At 33.8% G+C, this 24,864-nt stretch overlaps 2 protein-coding genes and 1 pseudogene across 3 annotated transcripts; all 3 read left to right on the forward strand.

The window, feature by feature from the left end:
• Positions 1-5,632: 5,632 nt before the first annotated feature.
• On the forward strand, positions 5,633-5,983 carry LOC143533386 (uncharacterized). The gene has a single exon (XM_077028194.1). It carries the CDS (start codon positions 5,633-5,635, stop codon positions 5,981-5,983), a length of 351 nt encoding a protein of 116 aa, XP_076884309.1.
• A 7,394-nt stretch (positions 5,984-13,377) lies between these two features.
• Positions 13,378-22,774, forward strand: LOC143533373 (aconitate hydratase, cytoplasmic-like). The gene is made up of 20 exons (XM_077028188.1): positions 13,378-13,662; positions 14,157-14,261; positions 14,368-14,528; positions 14,644-14,736; positions 14,823-15,008; positions 15,237-15,398; positions 16,116-16,260; positions 16,337-16,479; positions 17,081-17,137; positions 17,242-17,321; positions 17,404-17,479; positions 17,578-17,763; positions 19,152-19,219; positions 19,344-19,462; positions 19,928-20,049; positions 20,138-20,236; positions 20,622-21,101; positions 22,043-22,141; positions 22,213-22,455; positions 22,522-22,774. The coding sequence occupies exons 1-20, from the start codon at positions 13,383-13,385 to the stop codon at positions 22,591-22,593; spliced, it is 2,976 nt and encodes a 991-aa protein (XP_076884303.1). The 5' UTR covers positions 13,378-13,382; the 3' UTR covers positions 22,594-22,774.
• Positions 22,694-24,630, forward strand: LOC143533387 (glutathione S-transferase U17 pseudogene; annotated as a pseudogene). Its single transcript, XR_013135344.1, has 3 exons — positions 22,694-22,711; positions 23,642-24,019; positions 24,143-24,630. The product of XR_013135344.1 is annotated as a glutathione S-transferase U17 pseudogene (transcript).
• The last annotated feature ends 234 nt before the right edge of the window (positions 24,631-24,864 follow it).

A 24,864-nucleotide genomic window follows, 5' to 3' on the forward strand; every position in this document is an offset into this window, starting at 1 on the left:
GTTCTCAATTTGCAAAGGGTTCTCTTAGGATCCTTACCCTATATATATATGTATATATATATATATAATGGGCGCAGAACAGGGGTTTTTACCATAGCGGGGATGGGGCTTCGATGCCCCGGTGGTTACGTGGTACGGTGGAGGGGCTTCGAAGCCCCCCATCATAGAGGACAACCTTATATATTCATCCAGATATACGGAAATTTTTTTTCTATTTATATAGTAACGATTTTAAAAATATTAACCGCGCTAAAATATATCAACATAATGATTCATGTTAAATTTGATGTATTTTAATTAGAGTTGTAAACAACATGGATGGCTTGTGACCTACTATAAATTAGGGGTGCTCACGGTCCGGATTTCATGGTTTTTGGGTCAAACCGCGAACCAAACCGTTAGTAACGGTTTTAGTTTTCACGGTTTGAGCCTTTTGGATTTTTATACAAATTGTTCAACAAAGGTATGATATATTTATAGTAAAGTTGTCAATAATTTACAATATCGAACATGTTTAAACACAATATGTTCACGGCCTAAGTTTAAACACAAGTTGTTCGAAACATGCATCAAAATAACTGTGTGACCAAACTTCAATATGCCAAAATACATCAAACAATTAACAAAATACATCAAAAAGTTAACGGTTTGGCTTAGCACATTTTCTAATTCAGTGCGAGTATGCAGTTAATAAATATTATATACATTACTAGTTCTAGTTTAACAAATATATTCATATATAATCTTAGATATATTAAGATATTAAATATAATTAACTTATACAGTACGGTCCGGTTTTATACGGTTGGTTTTCGGTATAAACCGTAAACCAAACCGTTCGCTACAGTTTGAAAATTTTGAAACCGACAGATCGAAACTTAAGAAAAAAAACCAACCATGAAACCAAATCGATGACCGGTTTGGACGGTTTCACGGTTTCAAATCAAACCGTGAACACCCCTACTATAAATTGACTCACTAAATGCTTTAAGCAAACCGAGGTTAATTGAACTCAAAAACAAGAGTTCTAGCCTATAAATAATTTGTTTAATAAACAAATAACAATCGAGCTTTACTTATTGAACTCGAGTGGACTTTCTAGTCTATTATAAATAAAATTATGACGAGTAAAAATAATATATATTATTATGTTCTGTAAAAGTTATAGTAATACATGTATGTGAGTGTGCATATATAACTAATGACATACCTAATAAATAAGACGAGTCTGAGCTCACTTTAAACTAGCACAAAACATATGAACTCAAATTTAGACAATCTCAAGCTCGGCTCTTGTAGGCCCCTATTTAAGGAATTTACAAATGATTATAAACCGAAAATTAATGGGTGATCTACTAATAATGTAACGTATTTGGTGTCCATATAAATACAAAATTACCTAGCAAACCTTCAAACAATAAGTATAATAATTAATATAAATTTTCTTGTATATGTTATACCGATTTATCAACATTACAAAACAAGTATAGCCCATTAAAACCATTATTATTTTAATAATTAGTATAATATTTCATTATATTTATTTATTTATACTTCAATTTTAACATCTTAGTTTTTAAGGCTAGATATACATGACGTAGGAGTGATTTTAGGGAAATTGGATACCTTGCATCCAATTAGTGACATTGCAACCCACTTTTAGTGTAGTCAAAGACAATCTTAACACTACCTATTCATGTGATCCAATTTGTAGGAAAAAAGTTTGATGTTCCATGAATCATGTGATTTGTAACTCCGTAATCTTTCACATCCCAAAAAGTTTGGACCACGCAAATAAATGAAATTAAATAAATAAGCATTGTAAAAATTATTATTTTTTCACATTTGTCTTAATAAGACTTCACCCTAATTTTTATAAAGACAACCTCATATACACACCATGCTATCAGTGAGTATTATAAAACCTTTGGAAATATTTTTATAGTCGGTTATTGAGCCATCAGTTAGATTGCTGACTTGCCATAAAAGTCTGGCAGATTTCTAAAACAATATGTAGAACTAATTTAACGTAAAACATGGAACTACTTTATCATTTGGTATGGATTTACAATGTTATAAACAAGAGAAGCCCAAAATCAACAAAATATGGAGATAGCAACGAGATTTTGAAAGACGCAACAAAATAAAATCATTAATTTTAAAATTTGGTTCAACAATCCGATTAAGGTTAATCGGTTCATCCACTTATCCGTTGGTTCAGATGCAACCAGTGCAATAGATCCAAGCAGACAGTTATGAATCTGATTCTCAAGACCAATTGGTTCTCCAATTATGTGAGCATTGCCTTTGGCAAGGATGGGCCCACTAAGAGCCCACATGTTATATAAGCCTATTGATTTTAGAACTTTAGATTGAAGCACTATATAAAAGTTCATTTGGTAGAGAAGAATAATTTGAAAATTTGTAGAAAAATTGTGTTTCCAGTAACCTTGTATTTTTATCATGTATTTTTTTATTATAATCTTTTTATTATGATATCGTATTTTATAATATTCTCTGACCAGAACGGATCAACGAAAAAAATTTAATATTTGTTTGTGTAAATTTTGAACCGAAAAAAAGGTGAACCTATAACTCCATAAGAAAAAATAACAACTCCGGGTCCACGACCAGCCTTGGTATAAGATCAGCTAATCATCCCAATTCCCAAGCACATTCTTAACCTCTAACTTATAACTAGATTTTTTATTAAGGGTATTGAGGGGGTGTTTGGGATTTCTTATTTTTACTTCCTTATGACACAAGTCATAACATTGCACCTTATGAAACTTTTCCACTTACACAATAAACAATCTCAAACACTCTTTTAACTTTTTAATAAGTTAAAAGGAGATAAAAATAAGGAATTCCAAACACCCTCTAAATGTCTTAGTAATCACTTAGAAGATGTCATAAGAAAACTTTCCATACTAAAGTAGTTATATATATAGATGCAGGCATACATTTGTTATCTTTTTGAATTTTGTTGAGCTTCATGTCCTTGTTACCATGCATTTAGGAGAAGAATAATGTAACATTATAATTATAATAATTATAATTATAAGCTCATAGGGACTGGCAACATGAAGACAATTGAGAATGACAAAGTTATGGCCTGCCTTCGTACCCTATTTGGCTTTCTTGCAATTCGGTTGTTTACACAATTACATATAGTATGAAAAAAAATCGATTTAACGTTTACTAACCAAGGTACCGAATATGTAGGGATTTTTTATTTGTTTCCGTGTAAGGTTACACGGTTAACAACACTGTATTCACTTTCCCCGTAATATATAAACCCCTAAATCTCGTTTCTATTTTCCAAAATAAAAAAATAAATCTTTACTTGCATACGCAATAGGCTATATAATACGGGCTATTGGGCTCCATCTACTTTCTTTATCACGGGCCTGAAAGTGTGCCTATTATAACGTGAGCCGAATTGTCAAAAATGTTTTGAACAGGACCACTTTTAGCCCATTAATGTGTGGGCAGACTTTAATATTGAACCTTCACTAAACAAACCACTCCATCAATGCCCTTGCATAGGGCGAGTCACCGATTACACCATAGCCACGGTTGTCAAGAAACAGACTTTGGATTGTATCTCAAATCCTCACAGAATAACTTGATTAGTGAAAGCAAACATTGATGTAGTGGAGAGCCAGACAATGAAAGCTAGTAGCATATAGGACAAACTAAATTAGCATGAATTAAATGAATAGTAATTTTAAGAGAACCTATCTTTTCAAATAAATATACAATAAAATTTTCAGGAAGCAATGTTATTAGCTACTAGTCATAGGACCATCTTCAATAAAGATGTTTTTAGATGTGTGTCACATGACACTTGCCCCACAAAATACCCACCCCCTCTCTTCCCTCTCATGTTGATTCTTAGTTCTTTTGTCCATAAGAATTACAACTCACATTCTCATTCACATCACACCATTTTACATCCACATCACTCACTCTATCCTCAAAAACACCAATTGACGATGCTATAAAAAAAACTATTCACCTATTCTATCCAATTATGTATCACATTTCATATGAGGGGTTGTTTGGTAGCATTTTAATAATTCTATTAAGAGACTATATTTGAATTAATCAGCAATAAGTGTTTTTTGTTCAGCAAAAGGACAACTCTAAATTAACCTATTAACCTTTTTTACCCATTAAGTTTTAAAAAGATAGAATGAAAATTTCATCTTTTTGTCCGTTTACATGTGTCTATAACACTTAGTCTACTACTCACACACCACCTCATTTGCCTACCTCCACCTCATCCACCGCCAATCACCATCACATTTGTGTACTAAACAGTCAACATTGGCTTATAGTCTCTTAACTAGATGTGGTAATATGAACGGGTTGAGTTAGATTGGATGATAAGTCAGAATGAGTTTTTGTTTAAATGTTTGGATGGGTACGGGTAGAGTTAACCTATGTTGACCCAAGTAAATACTATAATACAAAGAATTCCAAAACCAGATACTACTACTACTAATAAATAATAAATCAATAAAAATAAAACTCATAATAAATAAAAAAAAATAGTAAAACAACTAAAATGTTTATCTTTTAGTCCTTGTTCGTTAAAAAAACCGGGTTTGTCTTGGCTGAGGTTTTGTTTGTTTTTTTCGTTTTGGCATGTTTTGATATTTTTGGTTTATATTCGGTTTTGTGGGTTTTGTTTGAAATAAAATAGAATGGAGCTTGGTTTAGTCAATTCAACCCATGAACAAACCCATAACCAAATGTAATTAGTATTTTCCTAAACCATCTTGCCCTTGTTGAAAATTATTTTGATCTATGATGACCCATTTCAAGTTTTAAAGTTATTAGTATTAACTAATTACAACTCATTTGCGTTTGTTTTGCCACCCTAACTCTATTGGTCTAGCAACCCTTAATTTATTAAGAAACAATAATATAATTCATAACAAACTCAGTAACTTTCTACCAAAAGTAGAGTGATATTTACATAGACAAAAACTCATTTACTGTTAATTAAAAAATCATTATCTTTCCTGTAGAATTATCATTTAACAATAAGACCATGTGTAGTTAAAACATCTTATCCTTAGGCATTTTGCGTTATGTGGTATCTCGTCAGCAATTGAGAGTTTTGCAAAAAGTGGCGTAGTGAACAAAACGCCATAACTATGCTACAATAATTACATTTATTCCCCCATCTCCTCTCTCCACACACAATTTTATCAAAATTCGTGCCACTTTCGCGTTTTGTAGAAAACACCCCCCCTAAAACGTCGCCACCAAAACACCTAGGGAACAGTGTTCCCAGCGTTACGGAAGAAAATGTCTGGATACCGCCACCACTACGGGTTGTCTTTTTTTTTTATGAACGGCCAACTAAAAATTTATATATATAAGTATAAATATATCCATATACGGGTTGTCTGTTAAATAAATCCATATAATTAAAAAACTAATAAAAATGAAAAAACTAATTAAATCCCCGCGTGACGCAATTTAAACCCAGCAATAATTACGGATTTGTCCTTCTCCTACCCCGTTTCCCGGTCCATCCTTCCCACCCGCTTAAATTAAAACCCCCATCTTATTCTCTCTCTCACCCTAAACCACCCACCCAACAATCTCCGCCGCAATGAACCGCCGTAACAGAACCCGGTCCACCGGCACCTACCTCCGCTACCTAAAACCCGGCGCACTCGCTCAACTCCGAGACTCCAAAATCAACGCCAGATCTCACCACCTCCGCTTTACACCGTCATCACCTGTTCCTTCGTCTCCTCCCAGATCTCCAACCACCGCCGTTGACGGCGGCATTTCTCCTTGTTTCTCAATCCGATTGTACGGTCCACGGTGTCCGCATAGGAAGAAGCTCATGGCGGCTAGATCTGTGTTGTTTCTCAGCCCTGGTGTATCCAGTCCGACGTCAGATGGTCCTGAACCGGTGATTGATGCTTTTGCTAATGATTTTGTGGCTGCTCATTGATTTTGGTTTATGTGATGATTCTGTTAGAGCGAAATGTGCTTTTAGGTTTTGCTTTTTCAGAGGATTGTTATGTGAAAATTATGTTTATGAATTTTAAAAACATTATAAATGAGTAATTAATCGTTTTATTATTATTATTATTATTATTATTATTATTATTATTATTATTATTATTATATGTGCTTCTTTTAATTGTTCATTTATCATGGAGCGTTATGTTGTCCCTAGTTTTCTACAAATGCGTGAGATGCAATTAGGTATAACTGCACCATTGTCTCCTGGTTAAATTCTGCATTGATTTGGACTAATAAATGTTTAATAACTCTGTTTTATGTTGCAACTAGTTTAATTTTTCATTATGTGGTTATGTTAATTTTCTTGCTGATGTGTGATTTGAAATTATGAACAATGTAATTTAAGCTCATCCCTTCAATTTACTTGATAGTTTTAATGAGTCTGTGTTTTCATTTGCTTCATATCATATGTTTTTTTGTACCATTACATACAGTAGACTTGTGTTTGACAAAAGCTTCCATGACACAAGATGACTTGATATTAAGTTTATGGGTTTGGGTCTTTAAATGGGTGGATCCTAATGACATGATTAGAAAGGTGTCCAAATGGGTTCAACCTATATGACCTGTTTATGAGACGGATGTCATGTTTAACTAGTTGTGTTGTGAAATAATTTTAAATGAAAGACGACTCAGTAAAATGTTTTGGATGTTTATGTATGTACTCAGTAAAATGTTTTGGATGTTTATGTATGTTTTGATCAGTTTGAAGGAAAATTCTGAATCAAATTGTTAACTATGGTTTTGGAAAATGGCATATGAAACCAGTTGGGTTGAGTGGGTCGGACTGGCTTGCTGACCTTGTTTAGACGTTTGATGGTTTGGTTTTAGCTCTTTGGACTTTGAATTGGTTTCCCCTCAAAATCAGTAGTTAGTATTAAAACTTTTAAACTAAAATCAATAAATAAATATTAAAGGTTTAATGACTGGTTTGGTTTATAGTCTCTAGAGCCATGAAATTATGTTTATCACCTCCAAAAACATGATATACAAGCCATTAATTGCTTGTACATGCACTTCTTTTATTGTTCATTAATCACACACAATTTTTTTTTTGTTAAGTTCTGCATTTATGGTCTAATAAATGCTTAATAGCTCTGTTTTATGATGCAAATCATTGTATTTATCATTATGTGTGTACTAATTATGTACACACATAATTAGTGAATTGATGCAAACCAGGTTTGTTTTCAAGTTTTCTAGTGAATTGATAGTCTTTTGTTTGTGATACAAGTTAAAACCAATATTTTCTATATACTTGATGGTTCTATACTTCTAACAAATATGTTTTCATTTGCTTCATGTTATATGTTTTTTACACGATTAATTGGTTTGGACTGAAGCTGGAATTTTTATGAAACTGCTTCTTAGATGACCTGACATGAAGTGATAATTGGTTTGGATCTTAAGTTAAAAGGGTCAACATGTTAATGACATGTTTGAAAACGTATGTAAACGGGTTCAATCCACACAACTCGTTTTTGACTTGACACGAATAACACATTTAATTAATTGTTTTTAATGGGATAAGAAGTCTACCCGACATGTTAGAGACTAGTTTAACATAGTCTGTTAAGGATTGTAAATATATAGAAATCAAATTCTCTCTTCTATATGGCTAATGTAGTTAGCTAAGGATTCTATGGATTGTGTTAGAGATGTTCAACGAAACCGGTTCCTGGAACCGAACCGGTGGACCCGAACCGGACCCGAACCGGTTCCTACCCGTTTTTTGTAGGAACCAGACCCTATCTGATTCAACCCGATGATCCGTGACCGGTTCTTGCATTTCTGAGTGGGGGCGGGTAGGAACCGGAACCGAACCGGAACCGGTTCCTAACCGGTTCTAGCCGTTGGAAATCGTTTTTTTGGCCGTTTTTTGACCGTTGGGGTCAAAAATAGCCATTTTTTGGCTCCCCAAGCACCCCACTACTAGTATAAATAGGTATTTGGTGTCATGGGACTCGAAACGCAAACCCGAACGCAAAAAAATACAAAAAAACGCTATTACAACGTTTTGAGTTCTCTAATCTCTTGTTTTCTCTTCTTCTATATTCATATTTGTTGTTATGGCTGCCTCACAATCATCGGTTGGTCAAGGTTCCAACGCCGAACCAAGTTTCGTTCGTATTGTACCTCATAATCGTAATCAAGAGATTTGGTGCAATTGGGATTTGGTTGAATTGAGTGACCATTCATTGAAGGCTCGGTGCAAGTTTTGTGGGATTTATTTAAACCCACTTTTGAATTCAAATTTGAAGAAACACATCGAAAAACCGTATTGCAAGGCGTTGAAAAAGAACGTCGATTCGCAACAAACGCAAATGGATAGTGAAGGCGGAATATTTACATACCAAATTGATCGAGTTCAATATCGTATGGCGAAGTTTGTGATTCAAGAAGTTTTGCCGTTTAGCCACTTCGACAACCCTCGCTTAACCACAATGATTCGAGATACGCTTCAACCACAATACACTCACGTAAGTCGTCATACTCTTAAACGTTATTGTTTAAAATTGTGGAAGAAGGCCAAAGAGGTACTAATTGCATATTTTGAAAATATAAATACGGGAATAAACTTAACTAGTGATGTTTGGTCGGCTCCACATGGTCTACCCGAATCTTATCTTTGTGTCACCGCTCATTGGGTAGACCCGTCATCGTGGGAAATGATGAAACGCACCATTGCTTTCGAACTCTTTGAGTATCCACATACGGGAGATAATTTGTTTGAAATTTTAGATTATGTTATAAAAACTTATAAACTATAAAATAAAATATTTTCAATGGCATTTGATAACGCGTCGAATAATACATCGGCGGTTGATAAATTAAAATTAAAATATACGCCGATTTGCAATGGTGTATTTTTTCACTCAAGGTGTGTTGCACATATCATTAATTTAATCGTGCAAGATGGACTTGCTTCGGATGAGGTTACATCGGTTATAAACGATTTTAGACTAATGATACATGAAGTTTTTAAGAAAAGTAAAAAAAGACAAATGGAATATAGAAAATTTTGTAAAGATACGGGAAGAAAAGCTTTGGGAGCTAATTGGGATGTACCTCATCGATGGAATTCCACTTGCATAATGTTTCAAAGTGCTTTGAAACAAAGAGAAACTTTACAAATGTTTCATTCTAGTATTGCCGAGAATGATTTGGCAATCCCCTTTTCAAATGAGAAATGGGAAATTATCAATGACTTATCGACTTTTCTTGAAGTTTTTAAAACATCAACTACGAAACTATCGGGAACGTATTATCCGACAAGTCCCTTGGTTCTTTCGGAGTTATTTTTAATCGTTAACAATCTTAAAGAATTTGAAAATAAAAGTCCAATGTTTTCAAACATCATATTACCAATGAAGTTTAAATTAATAAAATACTTTCTTGAATTGCCACCGGTTTTTACTTGCGCTGCCGCTTTAAACCCAATGTTAAATGTTACGGGGGTTGAATGTGTGATAGACGAAATTTTTTCAGCCTTAGATATGCATGAAGTTGACCAAAACTTTTCAACAGAGGCAAAAAATGATTTTAACTTGAATTTTAAATTTATGTATGACTTTTATTTAAATAAATATGGGTCAAACATACACATGCCTATGCCGGGGGGGGGGGGGGGTCTTCATCAAGTTCAAGTGCTACTAGAGTACGAGATCCCATGATTAGCCTTATGAACACCGTTCGCAACGTAACGGCTAAAAAACAAAGGGGTAACACCCCTTCAAGCGATCTAGGAAGGTATAGTGCAAATGATTACTCTACCGGTTTATCCGAAGAGGAATATGGCACTTTTGATGTTTTGGCTTGGTGGAAGGTAAAGGAAACCGAGTTTCCGATTCTTGCCACCATGGCCCGTGATTTACTAACCGTCCAAGCTTCTACGGTAGCTTCGGAATCCGCTTTTTCTCTTAGTGGCAGGGTAATATCGGTGAGAAGACTAAGACTAAATTCGGAGTCGGTGGAGATGTGCATTTGCTTAAAGGATCACTTGGACTCAATCGATCGTATTCAACACGTAACCACTCTCGAAGATGAAACACCACTTGATGTTCGAGTGCACGACGAACAAGAAGGCATTTCTACAAGTAATTCCGAGGAAGAAGTCGCCGCTCAATAATTACGACGAACAAGAAGGCTTTTCTAGAAATAATATGTCACAACTTTATATTTATAAGTTTAATGTTTTGTTAGTTTATTTTTGAAGATTTTAAAACATGTAACCTTTTTTTTTTAACTTCTTAAAGTAAACAAAATGAATTTTATGTTAACTGTTTTGTTTATTTTTCATGCTATACAAATACGAATCGTAGTTTAGAATCCAAATCGCAAACGAAAAACGAAAAAAAAAAAACAAAATGCACTTGTATTGCAAATCCAATGAACAAGTTTACATTGTACAATGGTTACATATTTAACTGATGATGTTCCAACTGATGAAACTCTGCAACTGATGTGTCACTGATTCATATTTTGCATCAGTGACAACAAACTCTGCAACTGATGAATGTTCCCACTGATGAGTATTCCTCATCAGTGGCAACCTTCAGTAGTTGTCATCAGTGGCAACCTTCAGTAGTTGTCTTCAGTGGCAACCTTCAGTAGTTGTCTTCAGTGACAAACATCTTCAGTAGTTGTCTTTTCTTCATCAGTTAATTGTTTATTTTTATGTTAATTGTTTTTTTTATTTTTCATGTTATACAAATACGAATCGTAGTTTAGAATCCAAATCGCAAACGAAAAACGAAAAAAAAAAATAAAATTTTACACTGTAACCGGTTGGAACCGGTTACGGTACAGGAACCGGGTTAGGAACCGGTAAGAACCGGTTAGATAGGTTAGGGGTCCGAGGGTGGGAGAACCGGTTCGGTTCCCTAACCGGTTCGAGCCTGGAACCGGTTTAAAAGGGGGTTTTGAATATAGGAACCGGTTCCTAACCGGTTCCGGTTCCGGTTCCTAGTCCCAAACCGTTTTGTACTTGCCTAGATTGTGTTATGTAACTCAATTATTGTGTTAATTATGTCTAATTATGCATTGACTGTGTTAAAGGAGTCGTGAAAATCATGTCAAATGTGACGTGCTTCGTTTAATAACTCATTTTTCATGTTATTATTTTGTTGTTCTTGATGAAATTTGTTTTATTGTTTGAAATAACTCATAGATGTGAGATTCACCTAAAGTGTTACAAACATCCACTTAAAGGCACATGATCCTCAATTAGATTTTATATCACATATATGAAATTTGTTGCAAACGACATAAGAGTGACTTTTATCGGATTTGTTCACACATGAATTTATTTTTTGTTATTTAATGGGAATTTCCATTCGTCTACACAAATATGAAATTTATACTAACTCATCGACGCCGAAGAACGATAACTTTGTTTTTGGTATGATTAAATTTGTCATTCAAAAGTGGGTGGCAACGAAGTTTGTTGCTTGATTTCATGTATCTCTATTGTAATTTTTAAAAGTTCATAAGGAGTCATCCATCTTAGATTAATATCACCCAAGCACACTTAAATATAAAGTTACTCTTTTATTCTAAGACCAACATGTCAAAATGCATTTGTGATTTTGTGGTTTCTGATTTAGAATTTCTTATGTCACACAACTCTCCTGTCTTGTTGTTTAGTTGATAAAATACCATTATCGTTTTTTTTCATTCAAGATACCATTGGTTTGTAAAAGCTATAGAAAGTGTAAGTACTTGTAAAGCAAAAAAGGTGATAACCATCTTTTTCAAAAAAACTAAGAGAATATATCATTTTCTTGTTATTTTATTCCTCTTTTGGCATTGATAGTGGCTGGCAAAGAAGACCAAAAGGTGTAGGATTGAAGTCTTTTGACATCGTGTATATACTATTAATAAAAATTGGCACTTCCCGAAAGGAAGAGTACTCACCATTAAATAATAGTCATTGTCTCATTGACTTGCATCCTATGCATATCAAGTTGCATGATTGGTTGGCTCACACTATTTTGGAATATATCATTTTCACTATAATAAAGTTATAAAGTTAAAATATAGCTTATAAGTTTTTTACTTCTTACAAAGTACGTATACAAGTTAGTAAAATAAAATTAAAATTGAAAGAGAATAAGAAAAAGATCAAATAGACTACCCATTCATATACCTATACGATTGCGTCAATTACAAACAACCATATACATAAACATGCACTACAATGTTTGTGTTGATGTGGCTACTTTTGGCTATTTCAGAATTACGTATTGCAAATGCTCTTTTCTATACACTAGACGAGTGCCCGCGCGATGCAGCGGGTTTTTAAACGCGGAATCTATTAATCACGTAACAATTCTGAGTGTTCATGGTTCGGTTTAAAACCTTGAAACCGTTTAAACTGGTCATCGGTTTGGTTTCTCGGCTGGGTTGTTTACTCTCAGTCGTTTTTTTTTACTTTCTTTATCCTTTTAAGTATCATATTTTGACTTAGTTGAAATTGATGATACGATTATATTAATAATCATTTTAAGCAAATTTTATTATCAAAGCTTAAACTCTTAAACCAAACCAGAACCAGACCGTTAATAACAGTTTGGTTTCAATTTTTAATGGTTTAGTTTCCGTTTAAAAACAATTAAAATCGGCATTGAACAACCCTAAGTAACATATTAATTTTTTCAATTGAAAAAATTATAATAATATTATATACAAATTAAAGAGACTAAAATACTCGTTTTTATGGTGCAATATTTTTACAAAAATATTAACGTATGAAAAACTTATTATCGTTTAAAAATCATGGGCGAGAAGTTGGTTTAAAGTTGAAACTAAAAACATGATATGGTTAAAGATGAGGGTGCAAACTTGTAAGTTGAGTGAATTGTGTTTAAAAGACAAGTTTACCCTTAATTACATATGTACTTCATGCTTTAAGTGTTGTAAATTACTTAAAAATGAGTATCTTAATTTGCTCTTGTTTGATGTATTATATATATAGATATAAAATTTTATTAGACATTTTTCAAGAATATGTTATATATTATGAATTTATGGGTTAATACAATTATATATGCATCAAGTCATAATGTTTGGCTTTTCATATAATTTTGAAATACCGGTCAAACTGTTTCCACCTTCCTTTAATTGAATAAAAAATAAACAATAGATATTTTAATCAATTTGAATTTTTCTTTGAAAAGTATGTACATAACATGAGACCCCAGCAAGCAATTCTCCGAACTTGCCTTTTCCACACGCCCCTTCCGAATTATTCTCAATCTCAAACCCTAATTACCACCTTCAATCATCACTCAATCTCTAAATTCCAATCCAAACAAACAATCAGCATGCATATAACCGGACCTCAATCCTCAGCTCTTCTGCGTCGAGCTTCTTGGTCTTCTACAACCACACGCCTTCACTCTTCTCTTTCCACTAAATCACCTTCTCCGCCCTCACAATCACCGTCACCAGTCGCGTCTCAGTTCCGGTCTCGAACCGCCGCCTTCCGCTCGCGATGGAGCCACGGCGTGGATTGGAGGTCGCCGGCGTCGCTGTCGTCTCAGATCAGGACTGCTGCTGCTTCTCCTGTTCTCGACCGCTTTCACCGCACTCTCGCTACTGCTGGTATTAATTCATTATAATTAATTCGTTTTAATTTGCTTATGATTCGAAGAAGATTTGTTATGGAGTATATGATAATAATTATGCAATTTGAGCTGACGGTTGTGATTGTTATATAGTAGCTTATGTATCAAGCAGGATCATTATGCTTATGAGATAACAAATTATAAAATAAGAGTATTATCATCTTTTCTTTTCAGTTTTTTTTATTGCATTTCAATTGCTTATGTTTCATTTATGTATGATAATAATTGGTGTGCTGATGCTTGACCTGAAATTTAGTTTTGTAATTATGTAATTAGAACTGACCGTTGTGAGTGTTATATAGTAGCTTATGAATCAAGCAGGATTATGCTTATGAGTTAACAAATAATAAAATAAGATTATTATTATTATTATTGTTATTTTATTTTTAGAGTTTTTTGATTTAATTACGTGAAGTTAATGATTGTTTATGAACTTTTAGACCTGATTAGTTTATTGAAATGCATCTACAGCCTCGCAGAATGCTTTCAGTGGGATTTTGACTGGTCTCCCTAAGCCTGGAGGTGGAGAGTTTGGAAAGTTCTATAGTTTGCCTGCTTTGAATGATCCAAGAATAGGTAAATTTGATAGAATAAGTTATCATTTTTAAAAAATATATAATTAGTGGAAATGCATATTGTAAGTGATTTTAACTGATCAAAACTCTGTTTGTATATAAATCAGACAAGCTTCCATACTCAATTAGGATACTTTTGGAATCAGCAATCCGTAACTGTGACAATTTCCAAGTCACTAAAGAAGATGTTGAGAAAATCATTGATTGGGAGAAGTCTGCTCCAAAGCAAGTTGAAATTCCATTTAAGCCGGCCCGTGTTCTGTTGCAAGTATATATATATTTTTTAAATTTTTGGCTCAATTTTGTTTGAACTTGTAGACATGCAGTCTATGTTTTCTGTTTTTGAAGTTACATTGCAAATTGAGATGTTTGTTTATTTTCAGGATTTTACCGGTGTGCCAGCTGTAGTAGACCTGGCATGTATGCGTGATGCCATTAATAACCTTGGTGGAGACTCAAACAAGATCAATCCTTTGGTATGCATGGTTTTGCATTCGTACATATATAAAAATTGATTTTTTTTGTGTGTAATTTGTTTCTCATTTTAAATGTTTTGGTGCAGGTTCCCGTGGATCTTGTGGTTGATCATTCGGTTCAAGTTGATGTTGCTAGGTCTGAAAACGCAGTACAAGCAAATATGGAGCTTGAATTTCAGAGAAACAAGGAGAGATTTGCTTTCCTAAAGTGGGGATCCAAAGCTTTCCAAAACATGCTTGTGGTCCCACCAGGTTCTGGTATAGTGCATCAGGTATAGGGTTCATTGATTGCTTATTACTTGTTAGCGGTTGCAATTCAACCCATTTACTTATGAATTGATTAATTTCAACTCATTGTTTATTCTTGTTGTATTAATGTATCTTTTGACTAACAACAATCCCATGTACAGTTTTTTTGCTCTTATTCAAACGTAATTACTAGACATCATGCAACTAGTGAAGGAAGCAGTACTAATTACACATATTTTTATGAATTTTAGGTTAACCTTGAATATCTTGGACGCGTTGTTTTCAACACAGATGGAATACTGTACCCTGATAGTGTTGTTGGAACCGATTCTCATACTACTATGATTGACGGATTAGGTGTTGCTGGTTGGGGAGTTGGTGGAATTGAAGCAGAGGCTGCAATGCTTGGACAAGTAATATCATAGTGCATTTATATTCTTAAAAGATTGGGGCAATTTCATATGTATCCCTACTTGGAAAATATCATATATACCCATACAAAACTAAAAATATCATATATGCCCTTACAAAGTAGTTAAAATTTCAGATATACCCAATTCATTAAAAACAATTTATTAAATGACTGTTTTACTCTTTTTTTTTTCTAAAACTCTGAAAAGTTCTTATATGTCTATCTTTAACTTCATGTTTTTTTATTTACCCATTTTCAGCTTTATTTATTTACCGTTTTAACCTATATATATATATGTATTTTTATTTCTACCCATAAGCAATAGTTTTCTCAAAATATTAGATTGCTTATTGTTCGATTGTCGTTTGATTAAACCTGGTTTGATTATCTAATTCCAACATACAAATTCGGTTGTTCAGTTATCTGCTGTCGAGAGAACAAAAGAGGAGATACAAGTGGTTTGGTTCGTTTGCTTATCCTCGACGTTGAACACAATCTAGATAGAAAAATTTGATTTAAACAATTATAATGGAAAAATGGTAGAATGGTCATTAAGTAAAAAATCATTAAAGTAGGGTATTTATGATATTTTTTGGTTTTGGTTCGGTATATTTTAAAATTTTCTAGTTTGTAAGGCTACGTATGAAATTAATCCTAAAAGATTATATACAGATTTTATTTGTTGCAAATTTCTAACAGTAAATTTTGACATTAACAGCCAATGAGCATGGTTTTGCCTGGTGTTGTTGGGTTCAAGTTATCAGGAAAACTGCGTGATGGTGTAACAGCTACTGATTTGGTTTTGACTGTTACTCAAATGTTAAGAAAGCATGGGGTTGTAGGAAAGTTTGTTGAATTTCATGGTAGGTTAACTTGGTTGTAGTTTAAAGGTGGAATGTAAAAAAGATACTTATTGATGTGTGTATTTTATTTTGTTAGGTGACGGTGTGGGTAAAATATCACTTGCTGACAGGGCTACTATTGCCAACATGTCGCCTGAGTATGGCGCAACAATGGGGTTCTTCCCAGTTGATCAAGTTACTCTTCAGTATCTCAAGTTAACTGGACGAAGTGATGAAACAGTATGTTCATTTTTAGGCTTGTAAACGAACCGAATGAACATGAACCTAGTATGTTCGTGTTTGTTTGTACAGCTTTAACTTGACAAACGATCGGACACGAACTAAACAAACGGGGTTTTCTTGTTAGTGTTCGGTTTTTAAGATTTTAAACGTGTTCGTTTATTTTGTGCGTTAACTATATAAACGAACAGGTCGAGAACTCAAGTGGACATACATAATTGAACATAGATGAATAACAATGTGTTGAGCCTAAGAAGTTGTAAAACTATACTAAATTGTAACGGAACTTGAAAATTTAAATGAATATATTTGCAAATGTAAGCGGAAGGACGTAAACAAGCGTAAACTAACAAACACAAACAGATTTAAATGAACGAATGCTCACAAACATAAATGAACAAACAAGATGTGTTTACGTTCGTTTGTTTAACAGAATGAGTTAAATTTTTCTGTTCATAAACTCACTTCCCGCCGAACGTTTCATAAACGGTTCACTGAACGTTCGGTTAGTTTATTGTGGGGGGGGGGGGACCCTATCTGTTTGGAGTCTTTTGACTCAAACCCAAACTCATTATTTGACCCGTCCACTTTCAATCTTCAGGTAGCTATGATAGAAGCATACTTACGAGCAAACAAAATGTTTGTTGACTACAATGAGGTAAGGTGTTTTATTATTATGATTATTATTTATTGTTACTTGACTAGTTAGTTTTATTATAATATATAACTATACCACTTTTTATTGTTATTTTTTTCTCTTAGCCACAACAAGAAAGAGCCTACTCATCTTATTTGGAGTTAAACCTTTCAGAAGTGGAACCCTGTATTTCAGGCCCAAAGAGGTGGGTCCCACATAACCATTAATCTCTGTAGAGTTTTCAATCCATGTTTACATCATCATCATTCACTGTTTCGTTTTGATAGACCTCATGACCGAGTCCCTTTGAAAGAAATGAAAGCAGATTGGCAATCTTGTCTTGATAATAAAGTGGGATTTAAGGTGAGTTTACTTCGTGAACATCAAAGTCTAAATTTTAAAACTTAATGCATAGAAATCTTATTACTATAGACATGTTAATTTAAAAACCTCAATTTCAGGGATTTGCGGTTCCAAAAGATGCACAAGACAAAGTTGCAAAGTTTGATTTTCATGGACAGCCAGCAGAACTTAGGCATGGAAGTGTTGTGATTGCTGCTATCACAAGCTGCACGAATACATCAAACCCTAGTGTTATGCTTGGAGCTGGTCTTGTTGCCAAAAAGGCCTGTGAACTGGGCCTACAGGTTAGTCAACCTAATATAGATATGTGTGTGTGTGCGTGTGGGTCAACTGAACAAATGAACAAACATGAACACTTAAAAAAATGAATCTTCTTGGTCTTTTTTCCCCGTATCTGTGTTTGTTAATATGCTAAACGAATGGTTCCTGAACATAAATGAACTCAATGAACAAAATCAAACACAAATGAACGAACATAAACGAATATTTACTTAATATAAACGTATTCCCAATTAAAGTTTAAAATACCTTGATCTTTAAATCTGACATTTAAAAAGTAAATAACGATATATAACCAAGGTTTTGAATATGAAATTAAATTGGCTTTAATATAATATTAGTAATAAATAAAGTTGAATCAAGGCAGAATTCGAGATTTTAAATCAACAATTCCAAATTAAAAAAACTACCAGGAAGACGCAATAGAATTCTGGGAGAACATTCCATATGCACAAAAATCAAGAAGTGTTCTGTTACTAGTTCAATCATTTTTTAGAAGATGTATTAAATTACCCTTGCTGATAATAGCTAAGAATATATTGGCAGTATTTTATTGCGACAATCTCCGGAATGGTACGAGGATTTCCAAGATTTAAGTGTACAGAAATAAGCAAGTCGATATAATCAAATGAACACAAACGAACCTAAATGTACAGACATAAACGAATGTAGATAAACGGACATGCTTGTTCCTTTAATTAAATGAACAAAAGTTTGTGTTTATGTTCTTTTGCTTATTAAAGAAACGAACTTCCTGTTGAATGGTTCACGAACGGTTCACTGATCGTTTGGTTCGTTTACAGGCCTATATGCGTGTGTGTGTGTTCACCTTTTTATGTTAGAATGTTACATGCAATTTTTTTTCCGTTTATATAAGTAATAAAGATACATTCAATCTTTACCATTGTATGTTATTAACCTTCTGTATTCGGCAAACTGGTGAGATGACACCATTTTTTAAATGACGTGATTTTAGCATTGTACATGCTATTGAAGGTAGCTACCTACACCGGTAAAAATTTAAAATATGTTACATACAATGGAATTATGGAAACAATTTTATTTTACTTATTACACACAGAGCAAGACTTATAAGCAACTTCATATTGGATTTTGGAGTGAGTTCATTTTGGATTTTGGAGTGATAAGCCCATGTATATTGACCTGACCTTCTATGGCAAGTATAATGGTGCCGTGGCACCAATATCTTTTGGTGGTGTATTGACGTGGTTTAGTGCCACGTTAGCATATTACATGCTGTAGAAGGTTACTTACAATGGGTAAAAAGTTGAAAGTATGCTACATACTTTGGATTTTTTATTTCTTACGACAAAAAGGTGCCAGTATATTATATTTTGGTGTAACAAATTTGTATTTATTGTGTCAATGACAGGTTAAACCATGGGTTAAAACAAGTCTTGCTCCAGGATCTGGAGTTGTTACAAAATACTTGCAGCAAAGGTAGTGTGACTAGTACTGGTTGAAGAACATGCTTACTGTTACATTACTTTTTTAAGTTCATTTCCAATTAACATGTAAGTAAAAAAGCTTGCATTAATTATTAATTATTTTTTATTTAATACAGTGGGTTGCAAAAGTATTTAAATGAACAAGGGTTCAACATTGTTGGATACGGATGTACAACATGTATTGGAAATTCAGGGGACTTGGATGAATCAGTTGGTTCTGCCATTACTGATAATGGTATAATTACTCTCACTTTCACCTTTTCTAATAAGAAAATTACAATCTATGGCTTGAGGTGGCAATTTTGACCCGTTTTTAACCAAAACAAACAAGCATAAATGAACATAACTAAGAGAACACAAGTTACAGGTAAATGCGAACATCAATATTTTGGGCCTAAAATTTAATGAACTAGACTAAATTATAAGATGTAATATTTTAATTTCATAAAACTAAACTAAATTTGTAAATTGTATTGTGCCTAAATGTTTTGAGTGAATATTTAAACAAACATTCACAAACATAAATGAACGAACGCAACATGCGTTTATGCTCGTTTGTTTAAATAAATGAACAAAAAAGTCTATTCATGTTCGTTTGTTTATTATATAAGCGAACTTCCCGTCGATTGTTTACTTGTTAGCCTTCATTCTATTGATTTGATGGATTGTCTACAATAACCTTCTGCTGATGTGTGTGCAGATATTCTTGCATCAGCCGTTCTTTCGGGGAATCGAAACTTTGAGGGGCGTGTTCATCCTTTAACAAGAGCAAACTATCTAGCATCGCCTCCGCTGGTTGTTGCATATGCCCTTGCTGGCACGGTAATATTTTAACTTTGTTTAATGTTAAAAACTATTTTTTAAATCCTTAACTAAATTAATATTAAAGAATGTTACTTCCTTTTGCTAGGTTAATATTGATTTTGAGAAGGAACCCATTGGAGTCGGCAAAGACGGAAATGACGTTTATTTCGGGGATATCTGGCCAAGTACCGAGGAAATTTCAGAGGTAACGTTAACCAAACAAACGATCGAACACGAACGACTAAACGAATGAGGTTTTCTTGTTCTTTTTTCATTAAGAAAATGAACATTTTCGTTCGTTAGTAGTATAAAGGAAGACATTTGGCATCAATCCATTGGACCTAAAAAATAATAAAACTTGACTAAAATGTAATGGTTGATATCTTAATTTCATAAACTATCAAATTATGTGAATATATAAACGAACATAAATGGACAAACATCAACGAATTTTCACAGGCATATTGAACAAAGTGAGTCATCTGATCATGTTCATCCAATTAACTAAATAATCTAAAAACGTTTTTCATGTTCGTTTTTAGATATTCGAACAATTGAACATAATCGAACTTCAAATGTAATTGTTGCAGGCTGTTCAATCGAGTGTGTTACCTGAAATGTTTAAGACTACTTACAAGTCTGTGACCGAGGGAAATCCAATGTGGAATGACCTAAGTGTCCCTGAATCCAAGCTATACTCATGGGATGCAAACTCCACCTACATTCACAAGCCACCATATTTTGAAAATATGACAATGGACCCACCTGGGGCCCACGGTGTGAAGGACGCTTATTGCTTACTCAACTTTGGTGACAGTATCACAACCGATCACATTTCACCTGCAGGAAGCATTCACAAAGACAGCCCGGCTGCTAAATTTCTTGTTGACCATGGCGTTGTCCGCAAAGACTTTAATTCTTATGGTAGTCGAAGAGGTAATGATGAAATTATGGCCAGGGGTACTTTTGCCAATATACGCATTGTTAATAAGCTATTGAAAGGAGAAGTTGGCCCCGCAACGGTTCATATTCCAACTGGAGAGAAACTCTCGGTTTTTGATGCAGCATCGGTAATTTTTATTCTTGATTGTTATTATTTCTTACTAAGTAGTATAGTGTTTGTGCCCGCGCGTTTGCGTTTTTTGTTAACCACAAAATATTCACAAAAGTTTTTAAAATACAGGTAAACCCACGGAAAAAGTTTAACGAAGTATACATAACAAAAACCAAACCGTGTTAGTGTATGTAACAAAAAAACTGATCTGATTTGCTAATTCGGTTTTCAGTTTGGTGTATCCGGATTGCGATACACAAACTAATGTCCTGAACAAAACATGAAGCAAATCTAGTAACAAATGATGTTCGGTTGAATTTGGTTTTCTCGGTAACTGAAAACAAACTGAATTTGGTTTGGTTAGGCAATTGCGAATTCGGATAGGTTAAGATATTGGTTATGGAGAAAAGTTTCAAATCTGAATAAACCTATCCAAATAAGCGATAATCGGACTGAGAACACCCCTAATGGAAAGGGTAAACGTTCTTCTTTTACAAAAAAAGGAAAGAAAACCGTGACGCAACTTTAATGACGTGCACGTTTGTGCTTCGGTTGCTTGTACATTACTGTTAACAACTCAGTTTTAAACCAAGTTTATATTGATACGCAGATAAAAATAAGCATGTTGCAACGACATACTCTGAACTTTATAAAACATCGTATCTTGAAAGCTGTAAGAGACACAAAAATGAAAAAATAAAAAAAAAGTAGTTTAGTGGTCAAAGTGACATAACAAGATTGGTTAGAGAAAAAAGTAAAAGTCAAACTTTAGGGTCTATCTGGTAAGTTTTGAGGGTTTTTTTTTGTAATTTGGAAAAGGTTACGCTTCAAGCACTTGTAAGAAGTGAAAAGTGTTTTTCACTAACAATCAAATGTATGCATAATATGCATTGCATATAAATATATATGTAATTATGTATAAAAGAGGATTATTTTTAACTTATAATCCTTTTACAGAGGTACAAGGCTGCGGGTCAGAATACCATTGTTTTGGCGGGTGCAGAGTATGGAAGTGGAAGCTCTAGAGATTGGGCTGCCAAGGGTCCCATGTTATTGGTAATTATTCTGGATTCCTGTTTTTACCCTTTTAAGTTATTGTCTGAAAATTCTTTTTAAATATGCGACAGGGAGTGAAAGCAGTAATTGCTAAAAGTTTTGAGAGAATTCACAGAAGTAACTTGGTGGGAATGGGTATTATACCTCTTTGCTTCAAAGCCGGTGAAGATGCGGACTCACTGCAGTTGACCGGCCATGAACGATACACCATTGACTTACCAAATAATATTAACGAGATCCGGCCTGGTCAAGATGTCACTGTCAAAACCGATACCGGAAAATCATTCACGTGTACAGCCCGTTTTGACACCGAGGTAAATATATAAACATATACACATATTCGAACGCAAATATTAACCTTTTGTTTTGTTTTTCTGCAGGTGGAGTTGGAATATTTCAATCATGGTGGCATCCTTCCATATGTTATTCGACAACTAGCGGCACAAAAATGATCTCGCGCTTTATTAAAATGTACAATTTGAGGAAATGAAAAATAAAATGTTTAGTTTTTGCATATCAGGAGTTTCAAAATAGTGTCTGAATTGATCTGCAATGTTGCAGCAGAATTTTGTAATAATACCCTAATCCTGTTATGGAAGTCCCAAGATATTTACAGTTTTTACATTGTCTTAAGTTTGAATTTTTGGTGAATAACAGGTTTAGACGTGTCTAAAACTTAAGTATCTAGTCAGTTCAGTTGTGCCATTGGCTATCATTATATGATTATATGTTAACATAATTTAGAAATTACTTGTTACCGATATGGCTTGTAAATAGTATTGTTGGTCGCTTACAATCGTATGCTATAAATAATTTCTATAATGTCACGTTTCATATGCGAATGTTTTAGTTTTGTACCTTTTTAAATCAAGCCTTAAATTTTTAAACACGTAGATTATTGTGACGCTTGGTTAGTTTTGTACACTTGTAATTTAATAAGTTTTACAATACAACGTATTCCTGTATATTACGATCGACAACTTAGACTAAAATATGTTTTATTTTTTAAAAGTTCAATAATAATACGCATATTTATTAAAATAATTTCGTTTATATTTTGTGACCTTAATCATGATTCATATCCGCAATCATTAAATTTAAAAAGTCTAGATTATTGTAACGTTTGGTTTGTTTTTTGTTTTTACACCTAGCTCTTATGATTTTTACAAAGCAAGGTCTTCCCATATGATTACATGTGAATTATGAATTTTCTAATTCATAGTTATAAGTTACAATACAATGTATCCCATATGATTTAGATGTACTAATTAAACCATAAACATGTGAATAAAAATGGTTTGTACATGTGAACAAATTCTACTTTACATCTGAGTATGTTAACTTTATAAAATACATTCTCGAGGATTACCAATGGTTGAGACAATTACCATCATCATATTAAATCACATGGGATACATGTATTACAACAAAGGCCAAATGTAATTATTTAAATCTATTGGGTAGTTTCGTCTTTTATCTAAACACTAGGGGCATAACTAGTTTTATGCTGTCTATATATACTGGCCAACTTCTCCAAGCATTCATCATCTCTTTCAATGGACAAAGAGTGAAATAAAGCTTTTAGGAACCGCTACAAGTCCATATGTGAACCGTGTTCAGTTCGCTCTCAACCTCAAGTCCATCAAGTATGAGTTCATTGATGAAAACCTCGCTTGCAAAAGCGAGCTCCTATTAACATCAAACCCGGTTCATAAAAAAGTCCCGGTCCTTTTGCATGCAGATAAACCACCCATTTGTGAGTCTCAAATCATAATCGAGTATCTTGATGATATCTGACCTGATTTGTTCCAACTCCTCCCATCGGTCTCTTTAGACCGCGCGAATTGTCGGTTTTGGGCCACATATATTGATACCAAGGTACATTAAATAATCAAATATTGTAACATCATTTACATCTATATTAATTTCATACATAATATTATAACCTTTGTTTTTTTTTTGGTCAAATATGTTATATTGATGCTTAAAAATTATCAATAGTTTTTCCCGTTGTATGAGGAGTTGAGGCAGACGATAAGTAACGCAGGACGAGAAGCAATAAAAGAACAGATGATAGAAGCAACACAAGTGTTGGAAGAAGCCTTCATCAAGTCTAGCAATGGGAAGGCTTACTTTGGTGGAGATCAAGTTGGATATCTTGATGTTATGCTTGGGTGTTTTGTCACATGGATAGAACATGTTGACAAGCTTAATGATTTCAATACCTTTGATGATGTTAGAGTCCCAAAACTTGCAAAATGGGCAAAGCGCATAGCGTCACATGAAGCCCTTATGAGCGTGACACCAGGGAACGAAGCACTCGCAAACTTCTATGCCATGCTTAATGTCTACAAACCACCATATAAATAAAGTACCAAGAGATGTTTCATATAATCGTATCGCTTGTTTGTTGATTTGTTGTTAATTGTCATTTCATGTTATCGTCTTTCTGTTTGATTTGAACTATGTATTATGTTTCGTTAGAAGTAAAGATCTTAATCATGGTCTTTACTTATGAAGAAACGTGGATCGACTCACTGGTAGACGATCTACTTTCCTCGGGTGTGATTATGCTATTTCACCGATGGTTCTCTGGGATCTGGGTTCTTCCACCTACAAAATGAACAGCACCGTAAACTTACCCCTCAGAAAGGGACAGAGGGGTCCTCTTTGGGGTAACCCTCCGGTGTGAGAATAAGAGTTTGTAGGAGAAGATAATAATA

This window comes from Bidens hawaiensis, unplaced genomic scaffold (assembly GCF_021521415.1).
Source record: "Bidens hawaiensis isolate Kalapana, Puna unplaced genomic scaffold, B.hawaiensis_p1.1 tig00009662_1, whole genome shotgun sequence".
NCBI classification, from domain to species: domain Eukaryota; kingdom Viridiplantae; phylum Streptophyta; class Magnoliopsida; order Asterales; family Asteraceae; genus Bidens; species Bidens hawaiensis.